General features: G+C 48.7%; 1 protein-coding gene across 2 annotated transcripts in view; it reads right to left on the reverse strand.

Annotated features, from left to right (window-relative positions):
• Window positions 1-1,508: 1,508 nt before the first annotated feature.
• Window positions 1,509-27,975, reverse strand: part of KCNB1 (potassium voltage-gated channel subfamily B member 1) — a 111,681-nt gene continuing 85,214 nt past the window's right edge. Inside the window, exons 3-4 of one of the 2 annotated variants that reach the window (XR_010661500.1) lie at window positions 5,484-8,138; window positions 1,509-1,988 (exon numbers count right to left, since the gene is read on the reverse strand). Coding sequence is in view for 1 of the 2 variants with exons in the window: in XM_065922154.1 (XP_065778226.1) it covers window positions 6,129-8,138 (2,010 nt within the window). In the remaining variant the exon portion in view is untranslated. Of the gene's footprint in view, window positions 1,989-4,821; window positions 8,139-27,975 lie in introns of those variants that run through there. The other variant, XM_065922154.1, reaches the window with a different exon arrangement.

Consider the following 27,975-nt stretch of genomic DNA (forward strand, 5'->3'; position numbering starts at 1 on the left):
CGACACAGCGTTTTCCTAGATGAAACACCCACAGACACCCACAGGCAAGGATGTTTGCTTCTCTGACCATCAAGCCTAGCAAACTGCTGGGAGAGGGTTTTGTTGCTGTTGTTCTTGTGCAAAAGTCTTTTTTTTTTTTTTTTTTTCTTTTTTTAAAATCTTGTCTATTTTATTTGGCTTTGTTTCAAACCAGATTACTTGGAATTGGGGAGGTGGGAAAACTCTGATTAGAGTCTTAACCCAGAATGTAGCTCAAATGGTAAAGACTCAGGGCTCAGTCCCTGGGTTGGGAAGACCCTCTGGCGGAGGGAATGGCAATCCACTCCAGTAAGCTTGCCTGGAGAATCTCATGGACAGAGAAGCCTGGCAGGCCACGGTTGCTTTGGGTTGCAAAGAGTTGGACACATCTGAGCGACTAACATACATACATATGTTTGTTGTTCTGTTGGTTTCCCCTTGGGGTTGATGACTCAGTGGGCGATGGTTCACTGCCATCTGGGGGGTCCTGACTTGGCTCAGATCTCTGACCTGGGCAGAGGCCAGAGCCCTGCCCAGCAAGGCAGGTGGGATATGACAATCTACAGATGCCCGCTGGAGATGATCTGGGCTTTCTTCCTCTTCCTACACAAACTGACGGATGGAGAATCGTCTTCTGGTGAAGATGCTGCTTCACGAGATGTTGCCGGCCCACCCGAGGCCTGGAAACTGCCTGGTGGAATGAATTATCTGTACAGTCCCGACACTCCCTGATAGGTGGAAGCTGGAAAAACACCACCGTCCTTGCCACGAATCTCTGGTTCTGTGGAGCCAGGCAGCTGGAGAGGGATGGGGAGATGAGATGGCAGATTCTGGGGACAGTCCCTCCTCAGGATTTGGCTGCGAGCTTGGCTGGCCGAGGGCGGTGGTGAGGCTGTTGGACAGGGGTTCAAATGCAGAAGTGATTAAAAGTGGATGAGATCTGAGGCCCAGGATTTTCTCTGGGTTTTGAGAACCTGGAAGTGCTCTGTCTTCAGATCTAATGGATGTCACAGGGCAGCAGGGTGCCGGATGTGGCGACAGGCCAGCCAGGAGGGGTTTCCGTGTCCTGAATCTCAGAAATGCCAGAGCGAGGTTTTCTTGCATGAGATTTTAGACTCCAAGATCTCTGGGAAGAAGAAAACTCAGTCCCTTTAGAACCCCAGAAGGGTGTGGGGGATGAGCTAAGCCTGCCCACATCCCATCCCGATCTTGAGGGCCATCTGTAGCCCTGCTCCCCCTGGTCTCACTCTTGTATCTGTGCTCTGGATTCTTAAGAACAATAAACAAGAACAGACAGAATGAGGAAAGTAACAGGTCAACAGATTCTAGGCCTGGTGTACCCCAAAGTCTTTCCCCACCTCCAGAAAATCAGAATAACAATGAAGAAGAAAAAAAACAGTCCAAGGAACAATGGGAAGAAATGAAAGAGACCAGAAGACATCAGCTGCGATAAAGACTAACAATAGAACTCCTAAGATGTTACTGCGTATTACAAAAGAAGAAAGTAGATTCAATGGCCCAATTATAAATTTGCTAAAAATACATATATATATCTTATATATATATTTTATTTAAACAGAAAAATAGACTACTCTGAGATGCGCGGACATCCTATGACGTAGTCACGCATCAGATATTTCTAGAGCCAGAAAAATGGTAACAGAAAACTCAGAGGTAACTCTTATTTCTGGATGTAGCCAGCGCTGGTTTGGGTCGCCCGGGGTTGAGTGAAAGCATTTGGATGCTGTCATATAAGCAGTGGGAGGCGAGGAAATTTCAGCTCAGGGCTGGAGGTTCTCCACTGTCCTGCTGGGGGAGTCACGGGAGGACTCTTTCATCTCCTGCCAACTTCATGGTGGTAGAAAAAGTCCTTTCTCAAAGGATCATGTGCTAGAGGCTTTTCGCCTCTCTCTCAGAGGGTTCAAAGTTACTTGACTGGAGGCTGAAGCTTGGGGTCATGTTACTTGAGACTAGTTAGTTGGCAGAGAAACGAGAAAAAGAGAGAGGGAGAGAGAGACTGGGCTTTAGTGACCCTTGTCTGGTAAATTTTAAATTCCCCCCCTGCCCATGGACTACACACTCCAGCCAAGACTTGGAGCAAGACAGAAATATACAATAGTTACAAACACCAACAATACATTACAGTTTTACAGAAGAGAATACCATTCTGTTTTTGTTTTTTGTTTTTCTCATTAGAAACGTGGATCTTATTAGGAGAAGGGGCAAGGATGAGGCTTACAGATACTAAGACACGGCGGAGGAGAGGTTGGGTAATCAGTCTGAAAAAGTCTGTGTCACCAGCAATTCTCAGGGGCAAGCCAGGTGGGTTGAAAGGAAATGGCCTCCTCAGGATTTTGCTATTTCACCATCGTCATCTTCTTCCTTCTTGATCTCCGATGCTTCGAGAGAAAGGGGCTTCGTGGGAATGAATGTTCTTTCCTCTCTTTTCTTTCCCCATTAAGTGTGCTTAAGATAAAATTCCTAAAGAAGGCACTGAGAAATCTACTGCACAGAAGTCCTATTGTTTTTCTTTACCCCAAGATAAAAAGGTGAATAAACGGACTCCTCCAGAGCTTGCCCACCTCTCTCTGCTGGTCGTCGACGGTCCCCTGGGTGATCAGGGCGCACAGCTACCTGGTCCCTTGTTTTTCTTGTCCCTTGTAGCCTGTGTCTCGACACACAAGCTCAGTTGTGTCTGGACCTGGTCCCTAGCCCTTTTTGATAGCGGTGGAAGTTTGGCGGGGTTCTTGATGAGTTTTACTGAATGTGCCCAAGGGACCAGGCATCCATCCACCTCCAGCCCCTAGATTCATTTCTTTGGGATGAAATAACATTTCTTGGGTTTTTTTTCCTCCCACTTTCATTGGTTCAGGAATGGGTGGGACCACCAGGTTAAAGCAGTATTTGCCTCCAAACCATTGCTTTTCTCTCCTCCATCAACACCAGTCTATCAAGGTTAGCTTCTCAGTGGAGACTCTTAGGTAGATTTCCCAGTGCACGTACATAGTACATGTACAAGTAGGGTGTACACATCTTAGAAAATCTGGGCATGTTTCTTTTTGGCAGGTGGGGGGCCTGGGAAAACTCACAATACTCTGTTTTGAATCGGCACAGGGTAAAAACTATATTCCTACGATAACATCCACAGGTAAAAGGAAAACCCAAAACAAAACGCAATACTTTCTAAGCATAGTATATGCTGAATTTCAGTTATTCTGTTTCTATAAGAACTCTATAGGACTCTGGCTATGAAGCCTGAACAGGTAGGTTCTTCATGATACTTCTGAATTCATCCTTCAAAAGTGACTCAATAAAATGCTACTTTAAGTTCAGACAAAATACACGAGGAAGGAAAGGGGTAGGTCCTGCATGACCACGCAAGGCAGATAGGGCCTTTGGTTACAAGGAGAGTTGCACCAATTGGTTATTAGTTTAAAAAAAAAAAAGAAAAAAAATCATTTCTAATCTGTACACTTCTCGACTGCTTCAACCAGCAAATAAAATGCCTCGATTTGAAGAAGGGGTGATAAGTTCCTTCTCACTATTATATGGCTATATTTAAACATGTTCACTTTCCTGATATGTAAAATAGACTATATTATTATTATCATTATTATTAATTTTTACAGATAGCATCAGCTCTAAAAATATCTGAATCGGAAATCACAACTATTTACTTTTATCAAAAAGCATTTGTTTGTTTTCCCTGAATTTTCACGTTTGTGCTGATGGCAGAAGTGAATGGTGACGGAAACAAAGACACGAGAGATGGCCCTGGGAAGACTGCCTTGCAGCTATCCCTCCGTCGGCCCCCAGCTTGGACTGTGTGCTCAGCAAAGCACCTGGGGGGCCCTGCGCTTCCTCCTTCCGGTGAGCCACCAGCCCGGGAATACCTCGTACTCCCTGCCCCTTAAATCCCTTAGGATTTGATGCAAGAGTACTCTGGTACTTCCGGAGTCAAGACACTGTGTTAACGCAGCAAAAAACAGGACTGCGCCCTCTTGGAGGGATCTACAGTCCCTGGAGATGCTGAGCAGCAGTACGGACCGGGTGCACATGCAGCAGAGGACACAACGTTTTCAAGGGCAGTGGAATGAGCCCGCGTCATCGTATCTGTGACAGGTGGCCCAGTCTCATGCCGCTGTGCAGAGGGCAGGCAGAGCAACTCTGTGATGCTTGTGTACTGACAGGTGGATTGTGCCATTGCACTAACAGGCAGACCAACAACAGATTCTATGAAGGACAGGCAAACCACGTTTTGTCCCATCGGGAAGACGAATGCCTGGCACTATATTGAGGATCGGCAGAGCTACGCTATTGTACTTGGGACGTCATCCATCAACACTGTGTTAGGAGAACGACATCGCGCCACTGTCCTGAAGACAAGTAGACCAATAACGTGCCGTTTTCACTAACAGACGGGCCAGCAGCACGGCATCGTGCTAACCAGCGGCTCCACCCAGTGTTCCCGAACTGGGGAGTGGCCAGCACCGCCATGCTGCTGAACTAAAATCAGGCAGGTCGACGACGCCAGGTCATCAAACTGAGACAGGAAGACCAACACCGAGAGAGAGCGAGCAGAACCGCTCACGATGCACACGAATACTTATTGCTTTTGTCTGTACTGGCTGCATTGATGGCTGCAGGGAGGAGAGCTGAGCTGGGAGTACAGACAGTGACACTGAGAACATACCCACACCTGGTGGACGAGAAAGAGAACAGAGTGCAACACCCAATGCCCAACCGTCTACATCATCCTTCTGAGATGTTCGTGCTTCCTGCACATGTGACTTAAGCACAGGCCCCCACGCAAGGGCCAAGTACCCCTTCTGATGCAAGAGGGTTAAGGGGAAGCTTCAGGGGGGCAGGGAAGGAGCCCACAGATTTTGACAGCAATACCAGCACAGTATCACCCACCGTGGCCAGACACACGCCTGGAGCAAAAACTCAGCTATAGTCCCAGCGAAGTGGCCCACGGGAAATCATGCTTGTTTTAAAGTGCGAGATGTTGACACTGTCCCTGGTAAAACCTATTTTTTTTTTGAAAAACATAAAGTGCTTTTTATTTTAACTTTTTTCTTAAAACTTAAATACCACAGGAAACAAAAAAAGAAATTCTATTATAATAAGTACTTTCCCTGCCTCAGCAGGAAGGACTCAAAAGTCTGAACTGGGCATTTCAATTGGGGACTTTTTTTTTTTTCCTTTAGTTTTTTTCTGGTTAAAAAAAAATCAGATTTTATTCTGTTCTTCGGTAACATACAGTCGCTTTGAATAAGCTATTCTTTTGCATATTTGACACTTGCGTATCTTTTGAGTCTACGCTAGCGATGAACAGAAAGCGTTTTTCTTCTCCACCCTAAAGCAATGCTCAGAGTTCATACTGTTGCCTGAGCACCCGCCTTCTGAACCCTTTCCAGATTGCCAGGGGGCAATTAGAATTGAGTACAAGTGGTGCAACTCACCCTGATGATATCTCAAAATAAAATCCCAGGTACTATGGAATACTGAAGTCAATGAAGACATTTGAGGAAGGGTTTTACGCTGGGATCCTGGCTTACGATGCAGCTTTCCCCAGGACATGAGCATCCCCCGTAGCCTTCCAACAGTGGGGTCCATCCAGCAGGTGATGGACAGAAGTTCCTAGAGGTGGTCAGGCAACACCCCAAACCAAAATGGTCAACCCACTCTTCGAACGCCGGCCACCTGTTCCAGCATCCTTCTTCAGCGGAAGCCAGGAGGGATGAAGATGCTGCCCTCGGAGGCTGTGGCAGACAGCCACGAGAGAAGAATGAGGAGTAGGTGGTCTCAGCGGTGTCTAGAACGTGGTAGTGGTGGCTGCGAGTTCTGTTCTTGTCATCTTCCAAAGAGGGCAGTAGAGTTGTTACAAGGAGGCGCCATACCCCACGGCTTGGCCAGCTTTGCTTCTGATGGACCCGATAACGGCTCTCAAGGTTTTAAGGGAGCTTCTGCTGGAGTCTCTCTTCTTTCTGGGGGCTTTGCAGAGCCTTTCTGTTTCAGAGTTCATGCAGAAAACCTCTGCGGCAGGTAAGCTGAACAGCACCCCTCTTTGGACCCCGCCAGAAGTCTCTCCTCCGTGTGGGGGTGGTTCAGATGCTCTGATCCCGTGAGCTTCCATGGGCTCCGCCCCCCGGCAACACACGGACGTCCGGGGAGATGTGGTTCTCAAGTTTGTACTTTTCTGGACCACTGGGAGCTTTTCCAGTCAATGCTTCTGTAGAGTAAATACAGTTTTGCCTTAAGAACTTAGGGGAAGTGGGTAAGGGGGAGCTCTCAAAGTGGTTCGTCTCTGACCTCGTCCCGACACTGAACTTGGGACTGGTGTTCCCGTGGAGGCTCTTTGGGGGGCTGGAGCCCACACTGTAGAGGACCTGCCCTTCGTCATCTGTGTCCGCGTCAATGTACTGGTGGATGCCAGCTTCGAAGTTGAATGCTATTGCTGTGTGTTTCTCGGGCGACCGGGGGGGTGTCCGAGCGCTCGCTGTGGTGTAGATGGAGGACTCTGGACTCAGCACAGGCCTGTCCAAGAGGGTGGCACACTCCAGCCCTGCCACAGCTGCCGCAGCACCCCCCCGGTTCCTAAGAGGGTCATGGTACATCCCCAGAATGGGGACTAATGGACTGGGATCGCCCTCCATGAAGTTGACTTTAAGAGCTCGAAGCTTCAAGGGGTTGGTGGTCTTCATGGAACTCTTGGGGCTCTCGATGAAGAAAGTGGAGTGATGGCTGGCATCAGGGGTGGAGTTGGCCTCCACGAACCTACCACCAGTGGCACCCAGAGCTCCCCGCCAGCCAACCTCTGGGGCCATGCCACCTCCAGTTTTGCTGGGAAGTGATGCCAAAGGGCTGTGGGAGAACCTGGTGGCTTCAGGGAAGTCTGTGGCACAGCTAATGAAGCTATCAATGCTTGACATGCTTCGCATGTCAATGACCCCTTCTGTACGAGTGGGCAGAGGGGCCACGGGGCTGGGGATACTCTCCATTTCAAGCTCTTCCTTTGGTTTGCTCTGGGTGGCTGACTCCTTAGTATTGAGAATGGGTTGAGATTGGGTCTTGGCCATCTTGTTGTACATGTCTTCCAACTGCTGGACGTTCAGATGCTGAGGACTAGAAGATGATCTGGCTTTCTCAGGGGATCCCTGCTCCTTGGTTTCAAAGGATTTGCTTGAGCTGGTTTCAGACAGTGTCCTCTTGGTCCATTTCCATTTGTTGGGAGACAAGTGATTATCTTGCACTTTGTCTTTCTGACCCACATTCTCTCCATTTTTCTCAACCACAATGTCCATCATCTCTATGCTCCGGGGGAATGCATCCTTCATGTTCATGGATACGATGCTGCCGTTCCTCTTGGCTCTCTCCAGAGCCTCTCTCCGCTTGATGGCTTTCTCCTGCCTCTTTTGCTCTTTGTAAAACTCGGAGAAGTTATTGACAATAATGGGGATGGGAAGAGCAATCACCAGGACCCCTGCGATGCAGCAGAGACCCCCCACAATTTTCCCCAGGAGGGTCTTGGGGTAGATGTCTCCATACCCAACGGTCGTCATGGTGATGGTGGCCCACCAGAATGAGGCCGGGATGCTTTTGAACTTGGTGTCATCCTCATCCTTCTCAGCAAAGAAGACAAGGCTGGAGAATATCATGATGCCCATGGCAAGGAAGAGGATGAGCAAGCCCAGCTCATTGTAGCTCCTCCGCAGGGTGAAGCCCAAGGACTGGAGGCCAGTGGAGTGACGTGCCAGCTTAAGGATGCGGAGAATGCGCATGATCCGGAAGATCTGGACCACGCGGCGGACGTTCTGGAACTGCAGCACGCTCTTGTTGGATTCAGTGAGGAAGATGGTGACATAATACGGCAGAATGGCCAGCAAGTCAATGGCATTGAGTGGGCCCTTGAAGAACTTCCACTTTTTGGGGGAGGAGAGGAACCTCAGTAGGTACTCCATGGTGAACCACGCGATGCACACAGCCTCCACGTGGGCCAGCTGGGGGTTGTCTGTGGTCTGACCGAATTCGTCAAGGCTCTGCAGCTCGGGCAGGGTGTTGAGAGACAGGGCAATGGTGGAGAGGACGATGAACATGATGGAAATTATGGCAAGGATCTGTGAGGAGAAGAGAGTGGGATTTAGTTAACAACCACCAATGGGATGGTCATCCTAATACTCTGGGTCTGCAGGACATTTCTGAATGCTCAAGAGTATTTTCATATCTCATCAATTAGATAATGGCTGGATGTTTGAGATTAAAAGATTATTTATCCAAGTCCATTTATCACATAGACTTGGGAACTGATGCCCAGAGAATTGAAATGGTTTAAAGCTAATCATCAAACCCAAGGGTCAGTCAAATTTGTCTATAAAGGGCCAGATAGTAAATACTTAAGACCTTGAAGCCCATGAATTCTTGGTTGCCACCACTTAACTCTGCAACTGTAGCACAAAAGTGAATGAACATAGCTGTTTCAATAAAACTTTATTTACAAAAACTGGCAGTGGATTGAATTCTACCTGCAAGTCATAGTTTGTTGTCTCGTGATCCAGACCAGTGGTTCATAACTATTATGGAGTGGGGTACTGCTTTCCTGACATGATGCTAACGATAATAAGTTACCCTTTATCGAGTGTTCATTGTATGCTAGGCACTGTGCTAGTCACTTTCCATGAAGCTCCTTATTTCATTCTTTTTTTTAAAAATATTTATTTATTTGGCTGTTACAGGCCTTTGTTGCAGTATGTGGGACCTAGTTCCCTGACCAGGGATCAAACCTGGATCCCCTGCTTTGGGACCACCAGGGAAGCCCCCTTATTTCACTCTTACAACAATCCCATTATCATATTGTACCTCCAGAGAAGAGACAAGGAAACCTAGGCTTCCAAAGCTAGTCAGCTGCAGAGCCAGGATATTTACTTACCTGGGTTAGTCTGCCCCCAGTACACGAGCTCTTAAGGTTATGTTAGAAAAGAGATAAAAACTACAGACCTTTTTGCTAAACACTCAAGATTTTGCAGATGATTTTCAGGGAGGCATAGACATCCTGGTCCCATGTTAGTAATTCCAGAGTATGACTATGAATTTTTGAGGCTAAGGATCACAGTTTAACTACTTTTGAGTTCCCTGAATCAAGGAGAGGGTCTGGGGGCTTCCCTGGTGGCTCAGTGGTGGAGAGTCTGCCTGCCGGTAGTGAGAATGTGGGTTCAATCCTTGGTCCAGGAGGAGCCCACATGGTGCAGAGAGGCTGGGCTGGAGCGCTCTGGAGTCCAGGAACCCTAACTGATGAGCCCACTCGCTGCGACTGCTGAGGCCCGAGAGCTCTGGAGCCCATGCTCTGCAATAAGAGAAGCCTCTGCAACGAGAAGCCCGCGCACCACAAGTAAAGAGCAGCCTCTGCCCTCCGCAACCAGGGAAAAGTCGGCACAACAACCAAGACCCAGCACAGCCAAAAATAAGATGAATAAATAAATTTTAAAAAAAGAAAAAAGAGAGAAAAGGGTCTACTCCAGATATTTGGGCTCATTGGATGTTTATCAAAATTAATAGAACCTAGGCTAGACTACAGCTTAGGCAGAAATGCAAGCAGATGTAATACATTGCTCTGGTGTCGTGTTTTTTTTTTTCCCCCCAAAATACAAATCCAATCACATCGCTCTCCTGCTTACTAAATTTCCAGGCCTCTTCAGGAGAAAATATAAACTCCTAAACTTATCTATCAGCCCTCTTCATTCCTCCCCAAAACTGTCCTTTTCTCATAAGCTTGCCCCTCTCTTTCTTCTGCCTCTGCTGAAGAGCTAGGGGTGGGGGTGAGGGCTCCATGCCTGTATTATTTGATCCTGACTACCACTGAATGACTCAGGGATGGACAGAAAATCCAGGCTGGGCTGAACCAGTCTACCATGGGAGATTTGAGTTCAGGGATCCAGGGGAGAGTAGTAGGCTTACGGGGATGGTAAGCCTCTGAATTAAATGGTCGAGTACCATCTAGGCCTGAACCAGCTTCATGATAAGCCCAAGCCTTAAGCAACTTTTCCCCAAGTTGTAGGGGATCAGAAAATGCATTAAAAAAAAAAATCAGAGAAAGCTGAACCTTTGAGAGAAGCCAGGGATTATAGGGAAGAGGCAGAGAGAAGGAGCAGAAAGGACACAGAGGATCTGAAAACGGGTGGAGAGGGCCGCAGTTAAGAACTTGGGCTCTGCTGTCAGGCTGTTTTGGGTTCAAGTCTCAGAGCTTCCACTTTCTTACCTTGAGCCAGGCATTTAACCTCTCTAAACCTCAGTTTCTTCATCTGCAAAATGGGATGATGATAACAGTACCCACCTCAGAGAGCTGCTGTGGAATTAAATGGGTGAGCACACACAGAGCAGTCAGGATAGCTTCCAGCAGCACCCAGTGAAAGTCTAATAAATGCCAGCTGTCATTACAGGGGAAATAGCTCCGCACACACCACCCTGTCAGCCCAGACCCCCCAGCATTCAAGCCGCTGGCTAGTCTCCGCTTCTCACCCTTGACCTGAAACTGCCTGCCGTATCCTGAAAGGAAACAGCAGTGCTGTTTGGGTGAGCATGAGCGGGTTCAGGCCGCTGCAGTGACTCTGCGATCTGGACGCGTGGTTGGCCAGTCCCTCCGGCTGAGCTCTGACTGCTCTCTTTGGTCTCTCCTGCCGCAGGTACCCAGGTTCCAGGCTTCGCTTATCACACGCTACTGTGGGTCAGTTCTGCAGGCCTGTGCCTCTTCCTCTCTGTCCAGTGAATCCCAATCCGTCTTTCAAAATCCAGCCCACATGGCCTCTCCCTACAGAGGTCATCCCTGGAGGGGCCAGCCACCTTCCACGGGGCTCCCTCATCATTTTGCCAAGCCTGGGGGGTACTTAGCACACACAGCCTGTGACAGGTGTGTGTGTGTGTGTGTGTGTGTGTGTGTGTGTGTGTGCGCGCGTGCATCACCGCCCAGAACCTGTGAGCTTTGGAGGGGACAGGGATGGGTTCTGACAGTCATCTCTACAACCCCAGCACCTAGGACAGCTGGTTCCCATGGTGTTTCTTGGCTGGGGCTCAAGTTCTCGGAGCACCCATGGAAAGGTCAGGATCAGAGTCAGTTTTCTATTTGGCTACCATTTGTTAGCCATCTTCGATGACTGAGGCATGTTGCAAGGCGCTGGGGGTACCACAGGTAGCAGGGGGGCTCTAGCGTCTTTCTAGGCCAGCTCGGAAGATGAAAGGGAGCGTCACGCCACGCGGTACTTCCGCAGCCTCAGTTATTCCACCACATTCTTGCTTTTTGGTTCTTGTTTCTTTTCCGCTCTAGCTGCCTGGAGGAGGCCACGGCAACCCACTCCAGTATTCTTGCCTGGAGAATCTCATGAACAGAGGAGCCTGGCCGGCTACAGTCCATAAGGTTGCACGGAGCTGGACAGGACTGAAGCGACTTAGCACGCATGCATAGCTGTCTGACATATTCCACATCGTAAAAAGCAAAAAAGAAAACTTTTGTGTTTTAATTTTTTGATTAGCACTCACTGAAAAAGTAAAATTATATATGTATAATTGAATCACTTTGGTGTACACTGGAATGACAACATCGTAAATCAGCTATACTTCAATAAAAATAAATTTTAAAAAAGTAAAAATCTATAGTAGCCTTCTAAAATGACATATCTGACACATACAAAAGTAGACCTAATTTATGTACATTTATGAACCGTAATTAAAACCAACACCTATGAACCCACCACCCAAAAAACAGGGCAGGGAGTGATAACACTGACACTTCCGGTGTGTCCTTCTCCATGCCTGAGAGGAAGGACTTCATAGGGCCAGGACTCCATCTCAGGCCTGTCTGTGCTGATCATGCTCGGCTGCCTCTCCAGTGGACTCTGAACTCTCTGCTCAGTGCCTGTGGGAACGTCAACGGAAGGATAAGACCCCCTCGGGACAGGGGAATCTTGAAGATCACATCCAGGTTACTCACTGCCTAAGAGGAAACATACCGTAATCACCCCTGTCTCTGGACAAGTCATAAATTTTTTTCCATATCTATTGGGATGTAATCACAGGCTTATCGATTATTACCTGGTTAGAACGTGACCACAAGCTTATTGATTATTAACTGTTTGGAATGTAACTGCGGGCTTATTGATTATTGACTGTTTGAACACATAACACGTGAATGATGGGGTTATTGTAGATGTATTTACCCTTCCTTTGTTTATGTAAGTCTCAAGGGAATTGAGGTGGTGGGTTTGGACACGTATACATGGGGTATAGAAGATTTTCACAAATGCTGGTCGGGGTCCTTGGCTAAGAGGAGACTCTGCCTTGGGCCCGCCGGTGTAATAAACTGCACTCCGCTATCTGTTTTGTCCTTCTGAGTGAGTTTGTTTCCCGGAAAGCGTGGCTATAACAAGATAATCAGAATTTTTATCCTCGCCCCTTCTCGGTATAGTTTTTAATACAAATGTATGTGTCCCTAAACAAATTATTATTTTTCATTAATTTTTATTGGCGTATAGCTGCTTTACAACGTTGGATTCGTTGTTACTGTACCAGCAGAATGAGTCAGTCATACATACACATATATCCCCTCCGTTTTGGACTTCCTTCCTTCCGATTCAGGTCACCACGGAGCATTAAGGAGCGTTCCCTGTGCGATATGCTTGCTCGCTTAGTCCCTCAGTCGTGTCTGACTCTTTGCAACACTTTGAGCCAGGCTCCGGTCCACGGTATTTTTCAGGCAAGAATACTGGTGTGGGACCCAGCGATCGAACCCGTATCGCTCACACCTCCTGCACTGGCAGGCGGGTTCTTTACCACTACTGCGACCTGGGAAGCCCCCACTACTGGTGCTACACTCCCCTTAAGAATAAAAAACAACAAACGCTACTTACCTGCTTTTGTTTTAGCCTTGTCCTAAGACATAATCTTTGCAAAACTGCCGATTTTGCACAGCTAAGGATGTATGTATTAAATATTCATTAAAATAAATAGGTGATCATTGGAATAAGCGTGTGGAACTCTCGAATTGGGGTTAACAATGTGGACCCTGAGGGAATTCCTCGGCAGTCCCCTGGTTAGGTGTCCTCAGGCCCTGGGGCCCGGGTTCACTCCCTGGTCAGGGAACTTAGATTTTGCAAGCCAGGCAGTGTGGCCAAAAAAAACACAAAAAATGTGTGGGCCTTGGAGTTGGAATTCAGCTCTGCCACTTTTTGGTCAAGAGGCCCTGAACACTGCAACTTTCCTTGTTTCAGTTTCCTTCTTTGTAAAATGAGGGTCTTCCAGCGGCTCTAAACTGGGTATGCCCCAGCCCCATCCTGGGAGACTTTTGGCAAATTCTGCAGAAATTTTTGGTCGTCACGACTTGGAGGAGGAGTGTTACTGGCAGCTGGTGGGTGGAAACAGGGATGCTGTTAAATATCCTATAAAGCACAGAACAGCCCCCGCCACGGGGAACGATCAGGTCCCAGATGTTAATAGTCCCAAGGCTGAGAAACCCTGGGATACACAGCAGTCAGCTCCTCAGAAGCCGGAGAAGGAGGGAAAAGACTCGCCAACCCAGAGCTGGGCACAGAGGGTCCGGCCTTCCAGGGCGGCCAGTCGGGGACCTTGGGCTGAGTCCTCCCTCCACGTGGAGGCACTGCCGTCTCTGACTCCCGGCCCCAAGGGCGAGGGCGGCTGCAGGAGACTGTGCAGATTCTTGGAGAGTCTGCCGCTTTAAGAACTGGGAGGTCTGGTTTCCCCCAGAGGCTGGCAAGGGAAGCCTGCTCCAGTTTCTAACCCCCAGACAACTCCAGGGGAGGCCCACATAATTGATGTCGGCTGACAGTTGCATGAATTATGCACCCACCTATTGTACAGTCCTTGGCGCTGTTATTCCAGGGCGGCTCCCCCTACTTTGTACCTAAGAATGTGCTCTTCCCTCCCCTCCTCTCAGCCTGAGATGCTTAGGACCGAGGCTCACTGTATCCTGGAGAGGGGCTGAGGCTTGGGTTGGGAGGGTCAGAGCGTGCTAGGCCTCCTGCCTTGGTACACGCATGCATCAAATATCCTGAGTGCTAACACAGTGTGACCCACCCTCCTCGCCACGCCCACGAGACTGCTTTCTCTTCCAGACCCGCTGAAACCCTTAGGGTCAGGGTTAGACTTCCTGACTGGGGAGTTTTTCAATGTAAGTTAAACCCTCTGTGCCTCATTTTCCTCATCTATAAGAATGGGAGGGTGGTCACTGCAGTGTGGCAAAGAGAAATCAATGAATTTGTTAGGCCTTTAGTTCAACTTTTATTGCTTTTATCATTTCACAGCATCTTGTTTATAAGTTGGTTGGACTTGGCTTCGAGCACTAGTATTATTCCCCACTGGTTGTGTGGCCTTGGACAAGTCACTTCCCCTCTCTGAGACTCCATTTCTTTATCTCTGAAGTGGAGAAGAAAGTAATTGAGCACCGACCACAAGCTCCAGGAGTTGGTGATGGACAGGGAAGCCTGGAGAGTTGCAATCTGTGGGGTCGCAAAGTCAGACATGACTGAGCAACTGAGCTGAACTGAACCACGAAACAGTCACTTAATATATATTTTATGTTATTAGTTATTATTTGGGTAATTTATTGTCCCCCCTTCTCCCAGCCTCTGGACTGGGGGCTTCTGGAAGTCCAGGACTGGGTCTGTGGATCCCAGAGCCTGGCTAAGGCAGCAAGCATCCTCTAAACAGTATTAAACCCTGGTGAACAGTGGTTTTTTTTTTGTTGTTGTTTGTTTGTTTTTATTTTTTTAAGCTGTTTTTTTTTCCCCTCAGTGCTCAGTGGTTCTTTTTGCTTTTAATTTTTTTTTCAAGCTGTGTGATTCTCTTTTATTTTTTTATGTGGCATGTAGGATCTTAGTTCCCTGCCCCAGGACCAGACCTGTATCCCCTGCATTGGAAGCGTGGAGTCTAAACCACTGGACCACCAGCAAAGTCCCCCAAATGAACAGCGATCTCTGGGATGGGCCCCAGGGATTGGGGAGCAGCCCGTACCCAGTCCTCCTGACCCCAGCTCAAACTCCTGACCAGGCCTCTGCATCTCCAGCCTCGCTTTCCTGGGATCTGAGCCCAATTGAGTTTGGGCAGGACTCCAGGAACCTAGGGAGCCAGAGAGGCAGGAACCAGGACCAGAATTTGCAGACTGTCCCCAAATTCCCTCCCTGTGAAGAGATTCTGAAGCCTGCAGCCCACCTGTCTGCACCAAATATGGGAGGGAGCTTTGGTTCTCTGCGAGAAGGGATTAGCAGGTCAGAGCACCCAGGGAGGGACTCAGAGGTGTTAGACCCAGGCCTTTCTCATCTTAAAAAGAATCTTTTTGCCTTTAGCGGTTGATCCCAGGATGACTGCCTTTGGCACCAGCAATAAACAGATTGTTTGCTTTGAACACTCCCCTGGTCTTCCATGAACATGGACAAAGCACAGAACGTCTGGGCAGAAAAGGGCCCAGGCTCCTCTCTGGGAAGATGAGGGGACTCAAGCAGAGAGGGGAGGGGACTTGCTGACGGTCACACAGCTCCCTGGGGGCAAGTCTGTGCTGTGACACTAGAAACCCTGGAGGGCTGAGGACTGCGTCAAGTGTCAGGTCCTGCAAACTGTTTTCATATACCTCCACCTTCACGGCAGCATTATTTGTAAGAACCAAAAAAGGAAATCAATTCAAATGTCCATCAGCCGATGGATAAACAAACTGTGGTCTATCTATACAATGGAATATTATTCAGCCATAAAAAGGAACGGAATACTGATACATGATAAAATACAGATGAGTCTCGAGAACATTATGCTGAGTAGAGGAAGCCAGACACAAAAGGCCACATAGTGTATGATTCCATGGATATGAAATGCCCAGAAAAAGCGTGTCTATAGAGACAGAAGGTGGGTTAGCTGCTGCCAGGGTAGGGACAGGGGGTGCAGTCAATGGGCATGAAGGATCTAATTGGGATGATGAAAACATTCTAAAATTGATTTAGGATGATGGTTGTACAACTTGGCAAATTTACTGAAAAGTCATTGACTTGCTCACTGGAAATGGGTGAATTCTGTGCTATGTAAAATAAGCCTCAAATAAGTTAAATAAAAGGCTGCTTTCCATAAAGAGTGTCCCATTGCTTCTAATCCTCACAATCACATTGACGGGTTACAGGAGAGAAGCAGAAATCTGAGCGAGCCACAGCCCTGCTGTAAGCCCTGCAATGGCTCCCCGTCAAGTTCCGATCTCTTGGCATTTATGAGGCATATATTTCCCGAGCACTCACTAAGCGCTATGCTCTTTGCTGGAGAGGCACCATGGATAAGAAAGACAGTTTCCCTGGCCTTAAAGAACTGCTAGGTAAAGGCAGGCCAAAAAACCCATAAACCAATAAAGGAGCAAAATGATGTCAGATAGTATTATGCGCTACACGTTCCTAAGAAAAACAAGCCAGGAAGCAGAGTAGCACTAGTGGCGTCCACATGAGGTTGGGTGGTCAGGGCAGGCCTTTCACGGGAGATGTCCTGGTTCTGAGACTTGAAGGTGAGGAGTGTGTCATTCAGAAGTCTGAACATTCCAGGTAGGAGCAAAGGCCCTGGGGTGGGAAAGAGCTTGGCATATCAAGCAATACAAAGAAGCTCAGTGTGGGTGGGGCTGCATGAGCCAGTGGAGGGTGGGAGTAGATGAGGTCAGAGAGGCAGGAGGCGTGACAAGGAGATCTGGATTTTGTCTTAAGACCACCTTCCTTCTCTCTCCAGACCGTTTTCTCCATTTCCCATTGCATATTCCATAACGAATCCTGGCAAAACCTCATACAATTCTCAACTCTCGAGCTGCTCTGCCATGGCTCCTTACACCTCCAGGGCCTGCCTGGAGCGCCCTTTCTCTCCCACCTCTTTTTAAAAAATATTTAATTAGTTACATTTATTTATTTACTTGGCTGCTTCATGTCTTAGTTACGTCACGTGGGCTTCCTTGCTCTGAGGCATATGGGGTCTTAGTGCCCAGACTAGGCATTGAACCTGTATCCACTGCATTGGAAGATGGATTCTTAACCAATGGACCAACAGGGAAGTCCCTCTCCCCAACTTCTCCTGGCTGATTCCTACTGCCCACTGAAAGTCCCGTGAACCTTCTCTGACCCCGACGTGTAGGTTGAGAACATCCGCCCTCGGGACTCTCAGAGCCCCTGGTTTTCTCCTTTCACAGCAGTGATCTTGCTGCGCTGGAATTTTCCCCTTAGTGTCCTGTGATAGAATGTCAGCAGTAGGAGGGCCCGGGCTTATCTGGCACTGTCGTATTTCCAGTTCCTGAAATGGTGCCTGGCACAGAGAAGGTGCTCCCTAAATAGTTAAGAAAATGAACAAGCAAATGAATGAAAAGGAGACTCAGAGAATGCAGTGACTTTTCTAGGGCCACACAACTTGCAAAGATTAGAGCTGGGACTCCCAGGTCAGGTCTGTGTGGCTCCCCAAGACATTTTCAAGGACATAGGAGGCGGCAGTTTTCCGGACTATGGAGCCTTGCCCTCCTATTATGGCGTTTCCGCTTCCCCAGCTTTAAAGGGGGATTACAGATGGGGAGTTTTAATCAGAAGGGTCACTGGCGCAGATCCGATTAAGGGGATTGGGAGCAGGCTGATGGTTTTGACTGCCTTCTCTACAGGTAGGGGCCTCTGGTGGGGGTCTGGTGAGGAAATGGAGTCAGGAGCCTGCAGGAGGCGCTCATGGGCACAAGAGACAGGAATACCGGGATGGCAGAGGATGAGAACCTGAGGCTGAGCCAGGCAACAGAGGGCTTCCCCGTGAGCAGGCAACCAAGTCACAAAGGTGTAAACAAGATGCAGTGGCATTGCTGAGGGGTGTCCCAGGCATTATAAACCAGAGGCCTTGGGGCTGAGAAATTTGTTTTTACTTATTTGCCCAAGTGTCCAAATTTGGAGGCTTCACATAAAACTCCAGATTTTCAGATTGCACTTGGAGCATCAGATGCTGAGCCTACACATTCAGCTTGCCTTCCCTATGGCAGCCACTTGCTGGCGCTAAGGAGCAACTGCCGCTTTAGACAGGGCATGGGCTCCCCAGGGTCCACAGGCCCCTTCACCCGTTTCATTATCTGTCAGGTCTCTGTAGGTGTTGGGTTTGCCATCCTGGACTCACTGAAGACAGCGACACTTCACTAACCTGCTACCATATACAAAGAACTTTCCAGACAAGACCTGCATCTAATTACACAAACCAGGGACTTAGGGGTCATACTTGCCACATCCAACTCCATCCTTTGCCTCCATATCCAAACCATCATCAAGTGTTCATTCGGGCTCACAAACATCTGAGATCTATTCCATTCTCTCCACCTGCTAAGCCATCACCTCCCATTGGACCACTGCAAACAGACCTCTTTCTGGTGTCCCCAAAGCCACTCTGGCCCATTGTGGCAAAGACTACTAGATGTCCCCAGTAGCTATCCTTCCCTTCATTCACTGTAAGAGCTTTAGCAGCACAAGAGACTACCCAGGATGAAGACTACCTTTCCCAGCTTCCCCTGTAGTTAGGTATGGCCATGTGACTAAGCTTGTCCTACGGAATGTGAGCAAAAACGATGCTTGCCCTATCTCCTCCTCCTTCTTGCTGGAGGGGAGGCAGATGGGATGGGCAGAGCCGGAGCAGCTATCTCGGATCTGAGATGGAAGATAATTCCAGCCATAGACTGGTTTTTTACTGAAAAAGTTTGCCAGCTCCTGCTAACATCCATCTTAGTGAAGCCACTGTGCTTTTGGGTCTCATAGTTACAGTCGCTTAGCCTATACTCTGCCTAACTCTCCAGCCTCGGCTTGTTCCACGTTCCCCTTTGGTTTCTCATCTCAGACACATTGCCCTTTCTTTGGTTTCTCGTAGTGTCCACGATCCACCTTACCACGAGGACTTCGCCCTCGCTGTTCCTCCTGCCTGGAACGTTTTTCCCTCCTCGCTGCCTGGTCAACTCCACATCCTCTTTCTTAGCTCAGGCACCACCTCCTCAGGGAAGCCATCCCAGACCAGGCCAAATCCCTCATCACAGGCTCTAATAGTACCACGTCCTTCTCCTCATGATGCTGCGCAAGAGGCAATCTTAGCAATAATGTTCTCCTCTGTAGAAGGTGAGCAACGGGAGGACAGGGTTTGTGTCTGATTTGTCTCAAACTTGAATTCTCAGAGTACACAGCAGGTGCTCAATACATTATGGAATAAAGGATATCATTTTCATGCCCTAAACAACCTGCAGGGTGTGCTGTGTCCCCTCTCTCCATTTTATAGTTGGGAAAACTGAGGCTTAGAAAGACAACATCCAAAGCGACAGGGAAGGGGCAGAGGCAGGTTAAACGCACATCTACTAGAATTTGAAGCGCCTCCTCTTTTCTTTAGAAACCAAGGACCATTCCTACCATCTTATCCTACCATCCAGGGGTCTGGGTTATGTTTTTTAATATATGCCTTCACTTGAACCATCTCCCCTAGGTGACCTCTCTCTCTCCAACAAGCTCTGGGTTGGGTCTTCCTAACAGTTCAGCTAAGTTCCCACGAGCTTTGCCAAAGCAGGAATTCTAGAAGCTGGTGACGTTACAACGTCCTGCCCATCGGAGGACAGTGCCTCAGATGGGGGAGGCAACTTGACTGTGATCCTGGTAGAAGGAGGCGGTGATGGGGGAAAATGTGGGGTCGTGTCCTTCCTGCCTCCTGATATCTGCTGAGGGAGGAGGAGCTGAAGAAGGGCCTGCCAGTCTTAACAGTGATGAATGGCATCCGTCCATCTCTGCTGCAGAGAGCAGTGTTTGGAATAAAAAACACGGTGCGAACGAGATGTTAAACCAGGACAGTGTCCACAGGCTCTGCTGAGTCCCAAGCCTGTCCCCTTGCCCACTGAGCCTGGCAGGATGGGGGTGGGAAGGATCGTGTCTGAGAGCTTGGCTGAGGTGGCTGGGTTGCTAGAAGAAGCTAAATGTGTTAGTCTGGAAGCTGAGATTTTGGGTACTACTCTGGCTAATGTCAGAATGATGGTCCACAGTGGTCATTCTTGACAATAGCCAGATTTGCTGGTTAATGGCCGATATACTTTTTCTTCTCCTTTTTGTTTTTTGGGGGGCTGTGCTCCATGGCTTGTGGCATCTCAGCTTCCTGACCAGGAATTGAATCTGGGCCCTGGGCAGCAAACGCATGGAGTCTTACCCACTAGACCATCAGGGAGTTCCTCCAATACACATTTAGAAAGAGGCATTTGGGTGGCTTGACAACAGTTCTTTTTCATGTAGCAGTTTAGTCTTTCTAGAGATTCATGTTGAGGTAAAATGGATGTGTGGATTGTCGAGAGACCCACGTTTTAATTCTGGCTGGGCATTCTTAGGGCTTCCCACGTGGTACTAGTGCTAAAGAACCCGCCTGCCAATGCAGGACACTTCATAGACGCGGGTTCAATTCCTGGGTCGGGAAGATCCCCTGGAGAAGGAAATGGCAACCCACTCCAGCATTCTTGCCTGGGAAATCCCATGGACAGAGGAGCCCGGTGGGCTGCAGTCCACGGGCTCGCCAAGAGCTGGACACGACTGAGCAACTTAGCACAGGCATTCTCAAGCCACGTGTCTTCACGTCTCTGATCTTCCTCACACAATATCCACTGAGGATCCTTTGCTGCAGGAACGGAGGTCTCATGTTGAGAGGATGGGGCTACTGGATTCTTAAGTCACCACTCAGAAGAGAGCTGTGCGGGATTATCACCGGATCCTGAGCGGAAATGGCACGCGTCAGGAATAAACTTTGATGTAGAGCCATGAGATTGTGTTTGTACATACTGTAGCACAATCGAGGGTACCCGAACCCATCTGATGGAGCTGGAGCGCACGTTCTTTACTCTGGGTCCTGTGTGCTTGGTCGCTTCAGGCGTGTCTCACTCTGCGACCCCATGGACTGTAGCCCGCCAGGCTCCTCTGTCCATGGGATTCTCCAGGCAAGAAGACTGGAGTGGGTAGCCTTTCCCTTCTCCAGGGGATCTTCCCAACCCAGAGGTTGAACCCAGGTCTCCCGCATTGCAGGTGGATTCTTTACCAGCTGAGCCACAAGGGAAGCCCACAGACAAAGATGAATGGCTCAAAAAGATCCTCGCAAGGAAACCACCGCTTGGAGACAGTATTAATAATGCAAGCCCAGGGGAACGGCAAGATAAGAGCTAACCTGATGCTTCTCCTCCTGCTCTGAGTCTTTCAACAGTAATGTGAGGTTAAAAACAATGATGATCTTGCTAGATCGTCATTATCGGGGAGACTCTGTAATATGGATTTTCATCCACTTTCTTTAACAGTGAGCCTGGCTTCATTCATTCATCACATATAAGAAGAAAGCAGGATAAGTGAATTTAAAAACAATGAATGAATGAACTAAGTCCAGTGAGATGGTGGTACTAGAATGCACTAGTTAAGGACTAGACCTGCATTTTAATCCCAGCTTCTTGATTTTTCCAGCTGTGAGATCTTGGACAAGTTACTTAGCCTCTCTGAGCCTCTTAATTTCTTCATCTCTGCAATGGGGATAAGCAGTTCCTACCTCACTGAGGATTCACTGGGATAATAACTGGCACACAGTAAGAGTTCAATGAACGTTAGTGGCTCATTTTAAAAAAAAAGAAACTGAGAGGAAGACTTCAGCTCAATATAAGAGTATTCTTTTTTCTTCTTTTGCCACGCCATGTACACGCAGGATCTTAGTTCCCCAACCTGGGACTGAACTTGAGGCCCCTGCAGTAGAAGCATAGAGTCTTGACCACTGGACCACCAGGGAAATCCCAACATAAGACTATTCTAAGGTGGGACCTGTTAAGATTAGCTATTGCTGTTATTCATTGGAGGGAGGGCAAAGAGTTTGTATCCCTTACACGGCTGTGAAAATTTACACAAGGAACTTCACCTCTCTGAGGCTCAGTTTCCCCATCTGTAAAAAGGGAATAATAATATCAACATGGTGAGGTTTTTATTAAGATTGATCTCATTCATTTGTTCAATGCTGCCAGGTACCATTTTAATCTTTAGGGATATAGCAGTGAACAAGCTGGGCAAAAATCCCGGCTTGTGTAGAGCTGACCATCTCGTAGAGGGAAGGGACATGCAGTGAACAGTAGCAAGCCAGCAGGATAATTTCAGGTGGTGACAGTTGCTAGGAAAAAATGAAGCAGGTGAGTGGGAAAGAAGATGCCCGTGGGATGAGTTCACTGCAGCTGCAGTGGTCAGGGAGGGCCTCTCTGGGGAGGGGACACTGGAGCGGAGACTTGAATGATAAGGAGCTGCCGTGTGACCGTCAGCAGGAAAAGCATTCCAGGCAGAGGGAACAGCATATGCAAAGGCCCCGAGGTGGGAACGTGTTGGGCCAGTGCGGTTGAAGCAAGGTTAATGAAGGGGAGAGGAAGAGGAGATGAGGTGAGAGAGGTCATGAGGGCAGAAGTGAAAGGACTTCTGGGCCTCACACTCTAAGGGCAGGACAGATCGTGATTAGTATTTCGTATTAGTAGCAGCAGTTTTACTCTGACTCGCTTCTTCCTGCCCCACCAAGGATTCGCTTTGGAAAGGAGCCTCTTAGATGTTCAGCCAAGAATCCTGTTAGGTCAGTTTGGCTAAAATCCCCCCTTTTAAAAAAACATCAATTTTTATTTACCTTTTATATGGCTGTGCTGTGTCTTAGTTGCAGCCTGAGGGATCTTTTTTTGTTTTTAAGTTGCAGCTTGTGGGACTTAGTTCCCTGACCAGAGATCGAACTCAGCCCCCCTGCACTGGGAGTGTGGGGTCCTAGCCTCCGGACCACGAGGGAAGTCCGCAGAAGCCCCCTGTCCGCTGGTGTTTCCTCTTAGGGATCTTCCACCCACTGGCCCCAGCCTGCCCCTCGGCTGTAACTCCCGCTCGCTGCGGCCGTGCTCAGAACTGGCCCCGTCTCTCTCCCACCGCAAAACCCTGTCCGTCACAGTGGCCCCCACGCTGGTCTGGGGTCCCGAGTAAAGTCGGCCTCCCCGTCTTAACAAGCGTCACTGATTTTTTTCTTTGACGCCTTCCTTCTCTGGATTCCAGCAGCCTCTCATTTTCCCGTCATAAAAGGGGGTCAGCAGATCCCTCGGCACGTTCTCATTTGCTGCTCTGTGGGCCTGGAGCGCCCTTTCCCCCGCCCCTCTTCCTCACACAGTTCTGCTTCCTGACTTCGTTCAGGACTCAGCAGAAATGTCACCTCCTCAAAAAAGCGTTTTCAACTTTCCCCAGACCGAATTAAATGCCCTTCTGATGTGTGGCTCAGCTCTTACTGTCTCTGTCACAGCAGCCTTCTGAAGGTAGAGGCGAGGCCTGTCCTTCCCATTCTTGCAGCTGCTCCCACCCCACCCCCCGCAGCCTCCTAGTGCGTTCAAAATAAGGTGCCGTCTCTTATGGGGCTTACAAGACCCTGCCTGATCGATCCACACTGGCCTCTCGGATCGCTTCTCCTCTGCTTTCTTCCATGCAATCCCTCTCCTCTATCAGCACTGGCATCCGGCTGCCCCTTAACATACCAGGATCATTCCTGCCTCAGGACCTTTGCACTTGCTATTTGCTCTCCCTTGAATGCTCCAGATTTCTCTATGGCTGGCTCCTTCTTATTCCTCACATTTCCTCCTCAGAGAGGGTGCCGCTGACAACCTGATCCAGAGTAAACTCCCCTACTCGCTCAATCTCGCCACATACCCTTTCACCTTGTTGGGTGAGCCACAGTCTGCAGTCATCTTGCTTATTTATTTGCCCACTCATTTATTTTTTCCTTGCCCACTCACCCAGGTTAGCACTGTGAGGGCAGCAACTGTCTCTGTCTCGCAAGGCTGGATCTCTATTGCCCATCACAGAGCTTGATAAGGAGCTGGCGCTCAAAAATATTGGTGCAATGAATGAACAGGTATACTAAAAAATACTGGTGCAATAAGTGAATGAATGAATGGCTAGATGAGTGGATGGTTGTTGGATGGATGGATGAGTGGGTGGGTTCAGAAACTATGGCCCTGACTAGACCACCCAAATGCAGCAAGTTTATTGAGTCATCACCCTGAGTGAGGCATTATGGGAAAACACAAGCTGGAATTAGCAGCTGAACATGTAATAACAATGAAATAATAATAACAGCTAGTATTTATTGATTACTCATGCTAGGTACTGTGCCAACTGCTTTCCATCAGCAGACTTATTAACTCCTTAAGTCAACCCTAAGGTGAAGACACTCTCATTCTGATTTTGCAGCTGGGAAAAACCAAGGCACTGAGGGGGAAGGCTTCCTTACCAGGAGGACTCATCTGGACTTAAGGACTTGAGACGGATCCCAGCAGGCAGAGATGGGAGGAGGAGGTGTTCCAGGTGGAGGTTATCGCAGGTGCAAAGGTTTGGAGATAGGGATTGAGAGTCAGTCCAGTCTGGCTGGGTACAGAGAGGGAAGGCTGGAAGAGTGGAAGCCACCACCTATTGCACACCTACTGCATACCATTTACTCACTCTAGGCTTTTACTCACAACCATCCCAGGAGGTAGGTTTTATCACTTTCACTTTTCAGAGGGCCAGTCTGAGGCTTGGAGCAGCTAAATAACGTGCCCAAAGTCAAACAGGAGAATTAGGATTGAACTTGAACTCAGCTTTGCCTAACCCTGGTTGTGGGCATGCTGGGTCAGGAGGATAGTCAGGGATCCAGCGGAGAGAAGACAAGGGCAAGTTGTTAACCGAGCAGGTAGTAAGAGCCACACCTAGCATATTATCTCATCTAATTCTCACAAGTACCTAGGAGGTAGATATTTCTGTAGGGCTTTTTTGTTTTTGTTTTTGTTTTCTTTCTGCACTGCACAGACAGCTTGTGGGGTTTTAGTTCCCCACCCGGGGATTGAATCCAGGCCCTTGGCAGCGAAAGCGCTGAGTTCTAACTACTGCACCTTTGGGGAAGTTTCGGGGAAGTCCCGTGTAGTTTTTGATGTTTAAGGCTGCAGTGTTTTGGGAGGAAATCAACCCTCCTCCACTCTTATGATTGAGAGAAGGTGACTCTAATCCTCATTCCCAGGGAGGGTAAGAACGAGATCCACGTTTACCAGTTGTTTCTGTGGTTCAGTTGCTCGGTTGTGTCTGACTCTTTTGTGACCCCGTGGACGGCAGCATGCCAGGATTCCCTGTCCTTCATCATCTCTCAGAGCTTGCTCAAACTCATGTCCAGTTGAGTTGGTGATGCTGTCCAAACATCTCATCCTCTGTCATCCCCTTCTTCTACCATCAATCTTTCCCAACTTCAGGGTCTTTTCCAATGTGTCAGCTCTTCCAGTGAGTGGTCAAAGTATTGGAGCTTCAGTTTCAGCATCAGTCCTTCCAATGAATATTCAGGGTTGATTTCCTTTAGGATTGACTGGTTTGATCTCCTTGCTTGTCCAAGGGACTCTCAAGAGTCTTCTACAACACCACAGTTCATCTATTCCCCTGAACACAATGATTGGTTTAGCAGTGTGGGCCTGACTCAAACTGGCTAATCAAGTTTCATTCTGGGATTACTTCTGAAATTATTGGGAAATAATTTCATCAGAGACTGCTGAGTTGACAGGATATCCACCTATGGGGACCAGAGAGTAATTTTTGGCCCTTTGGAAAGAATCTGCCCAAGAATACAGCCAGTATAGAGAGACTACATGCTAAGAGACAAACTCAGGTTTCTGATGACACTAGCTGAGCAGCTGGAAACAGCCATTCCTGAAATCATTCCCTGGATTTTGAAATAATATGAACCCATTACTGTCCTTTTTTGATTTGGGTTTCTGATTCTTTCAAATAAAAAGTGACCTGGCTAACAAAATTCTTCTCTTCATTTAACAGGCTAGAAAATTAAGATTCGTGGAGGCAAAGTGACTGTCCCAGGAACACACAGCCAGAAAGTGACTGAGTCACACTGAGATACACACAGAAGCTGCCTGGTGTCCAATACGTCCTCAGTAAATGCCAGTTCCCTTCCCCCACAAACCACAGGGCGGCGGATGGAGGGCTGCAAGAGACACACCATGTGGAGCTCCAAGCTGCTGTTCAGGTTCCATATTCCATCTGGAAACCTCCAAACTGTGTTGGGGTCTGGTAGGAGTGGGAACCAAGGCTTAGGAGTTGGCAAATAAAATGAATCAGCTGCCAGGATGTCAGTGTTTAAACAAAACTCCTGAGATTTCCAGTCCCTCCAAAAGATGCCATCTGAGGGTCCTGGCTGCAACCCAAGGTTTTCAGGGAAGGGCCCAGAGTCTTAGCACTCGGGAACTTACACTTACTAGGTGTGTACCCAGGTAACGGTTTCAGCATTGCCGGGGATTCTGTGGCCGTTTGAACTTTTCAGAGCTGCTTTCCTTTGGAGCTGGACAGATAATAAAGGGTTTAATCTGCAAGCTCTGACACTGGACAGAAGCTGGGCTGTAATCCTGGCTCTTGCCAGCTGGGTGACCTCCGGGATATTTACTTAACCTCTCTGGGCCTCGATTTCCTGTTATATGAAGGGGACAGCAACAGAGGAAGAAATCAGGCAAATCAGGGAAAACCTGCCCAGAGTCTGGAATCTCTTTAGCATTGGGGCCACACGAGTGAGTGCCATGTGGAGGCTGAGCCCTGGCATGGACAATCATACCTGTCTCTGAACCTCAGTTTTCTCATCTGCAACACGGGGTTCAGGACAGTCTCCACCACACGGGTGTTTGGGAGGCAGGGGTGAAACCATGGGGGAAGATGCACACCCAGAATGCCGCTTGGTACTAGTGAGGGGTGAGTGGCCGTGCCAAGTACGGACTGAGACCATCCTCCAACTGGAGGGCTCCGCATGCCTACGGATGGGTAATCTGGGCCCACACAGTAATTGTCTACCAACATTTATTTCCCCTGTGAACCCAGATTTCCAACTTCTCAAAAAAAAAAAATATGACGCTCTGGCTCCTCTGGGCCCATGTTCCTCTGTGAACCCCAGGCTGGGGCTGAGCGCCAGCTCGTCCAAGCCTGCGCTTTTAAAGTCTTACAGGCGGCCCACGCAAGTTGTTTATGAGGGTTGCTTGGCCCCTGCAGTGATCTCGGTCTGTGAGCCTAGGAATAAATCATTAGAAGTGTGGCCAGCGATGAGGGAGAGGATCAAACAGTGCCAAGGAAGCAGTCACGGGCCCCTTAAGGACGCTGGGTCTGCAGCTGGGTCCATGGGATACTCTGGATCAGGGCTGTGGGGCTGGAATCCTCGCCCGCTCTAGCCCCCCACAACTCTGTGCCGTGGTCTGCTCGTCCTGGTCTTGCTGTATCTTCCTTTGTTGCTCAGTCGCTCAGTCGTGTCTGACTCTTTGTGACCCCATGGGCTGTAGCACATCAGGCTTTCCTGTCCTTCATTATCTCCCCGACCCATGTCCATTGAGTCGATGATGCTATCCAACCATCTCGTCCTATGTTGCTGCTTTCTCTTCCTGCCCTTAGACCCCTCTTTGCATTTTCTCCCATTTCCGGACCTCCCTGAAGCTCTCCCCACCACCATTATCCGCTCCTCATCCTGCCAATAGAACAAAGTAATGGGATCTTAAAAAATAGGGAGGGGAGGAGCAACTACTTTAGTGCAAGTGGCCAGGGAGGGCCTCTCTGAGGGGCTGATATTTGGGGGCAGATCTGAGGGATGCAAGGGAGCCGGGCCTGGGAAGATGTGTGGACAAGGTGTCCTACTGAGCAGTAGCAGGAAGTGCAAAGGCCCTGAGGCAGGGAATAGATTGTAAGAGGAAGAGAAAGGAGAGCTATGCACCCAGAGCTGGGAGGAAGGCAAGGCGTGCCACAGATGAGGTCCTAGAGAGAAGTGAAGAAAGCCTTGAAGACTGGATAGGATGTTTAGATTCTGAGAACCACATAAGCTGCAGAGGGCTTCTCAGCAGGCTAGTGGCATGGCCTCATGTAGGTTTTTAAGATCCTCTAGCTGCATTTG

This window comes from Muntiacus reevesi, chromosome 2, assembly GCF_963930625.1.
Source record: "Muntiacus reevesi chromosome 2, mMunRee1.1, whole genome shotgun sequence".
Classification (NCBI taxonomy): Eukaryota; Metazoa; Chordata; class Mammalia; order Artiodactyla; family Cervidae; genus Muntiacus; species Muntiacus reevesi.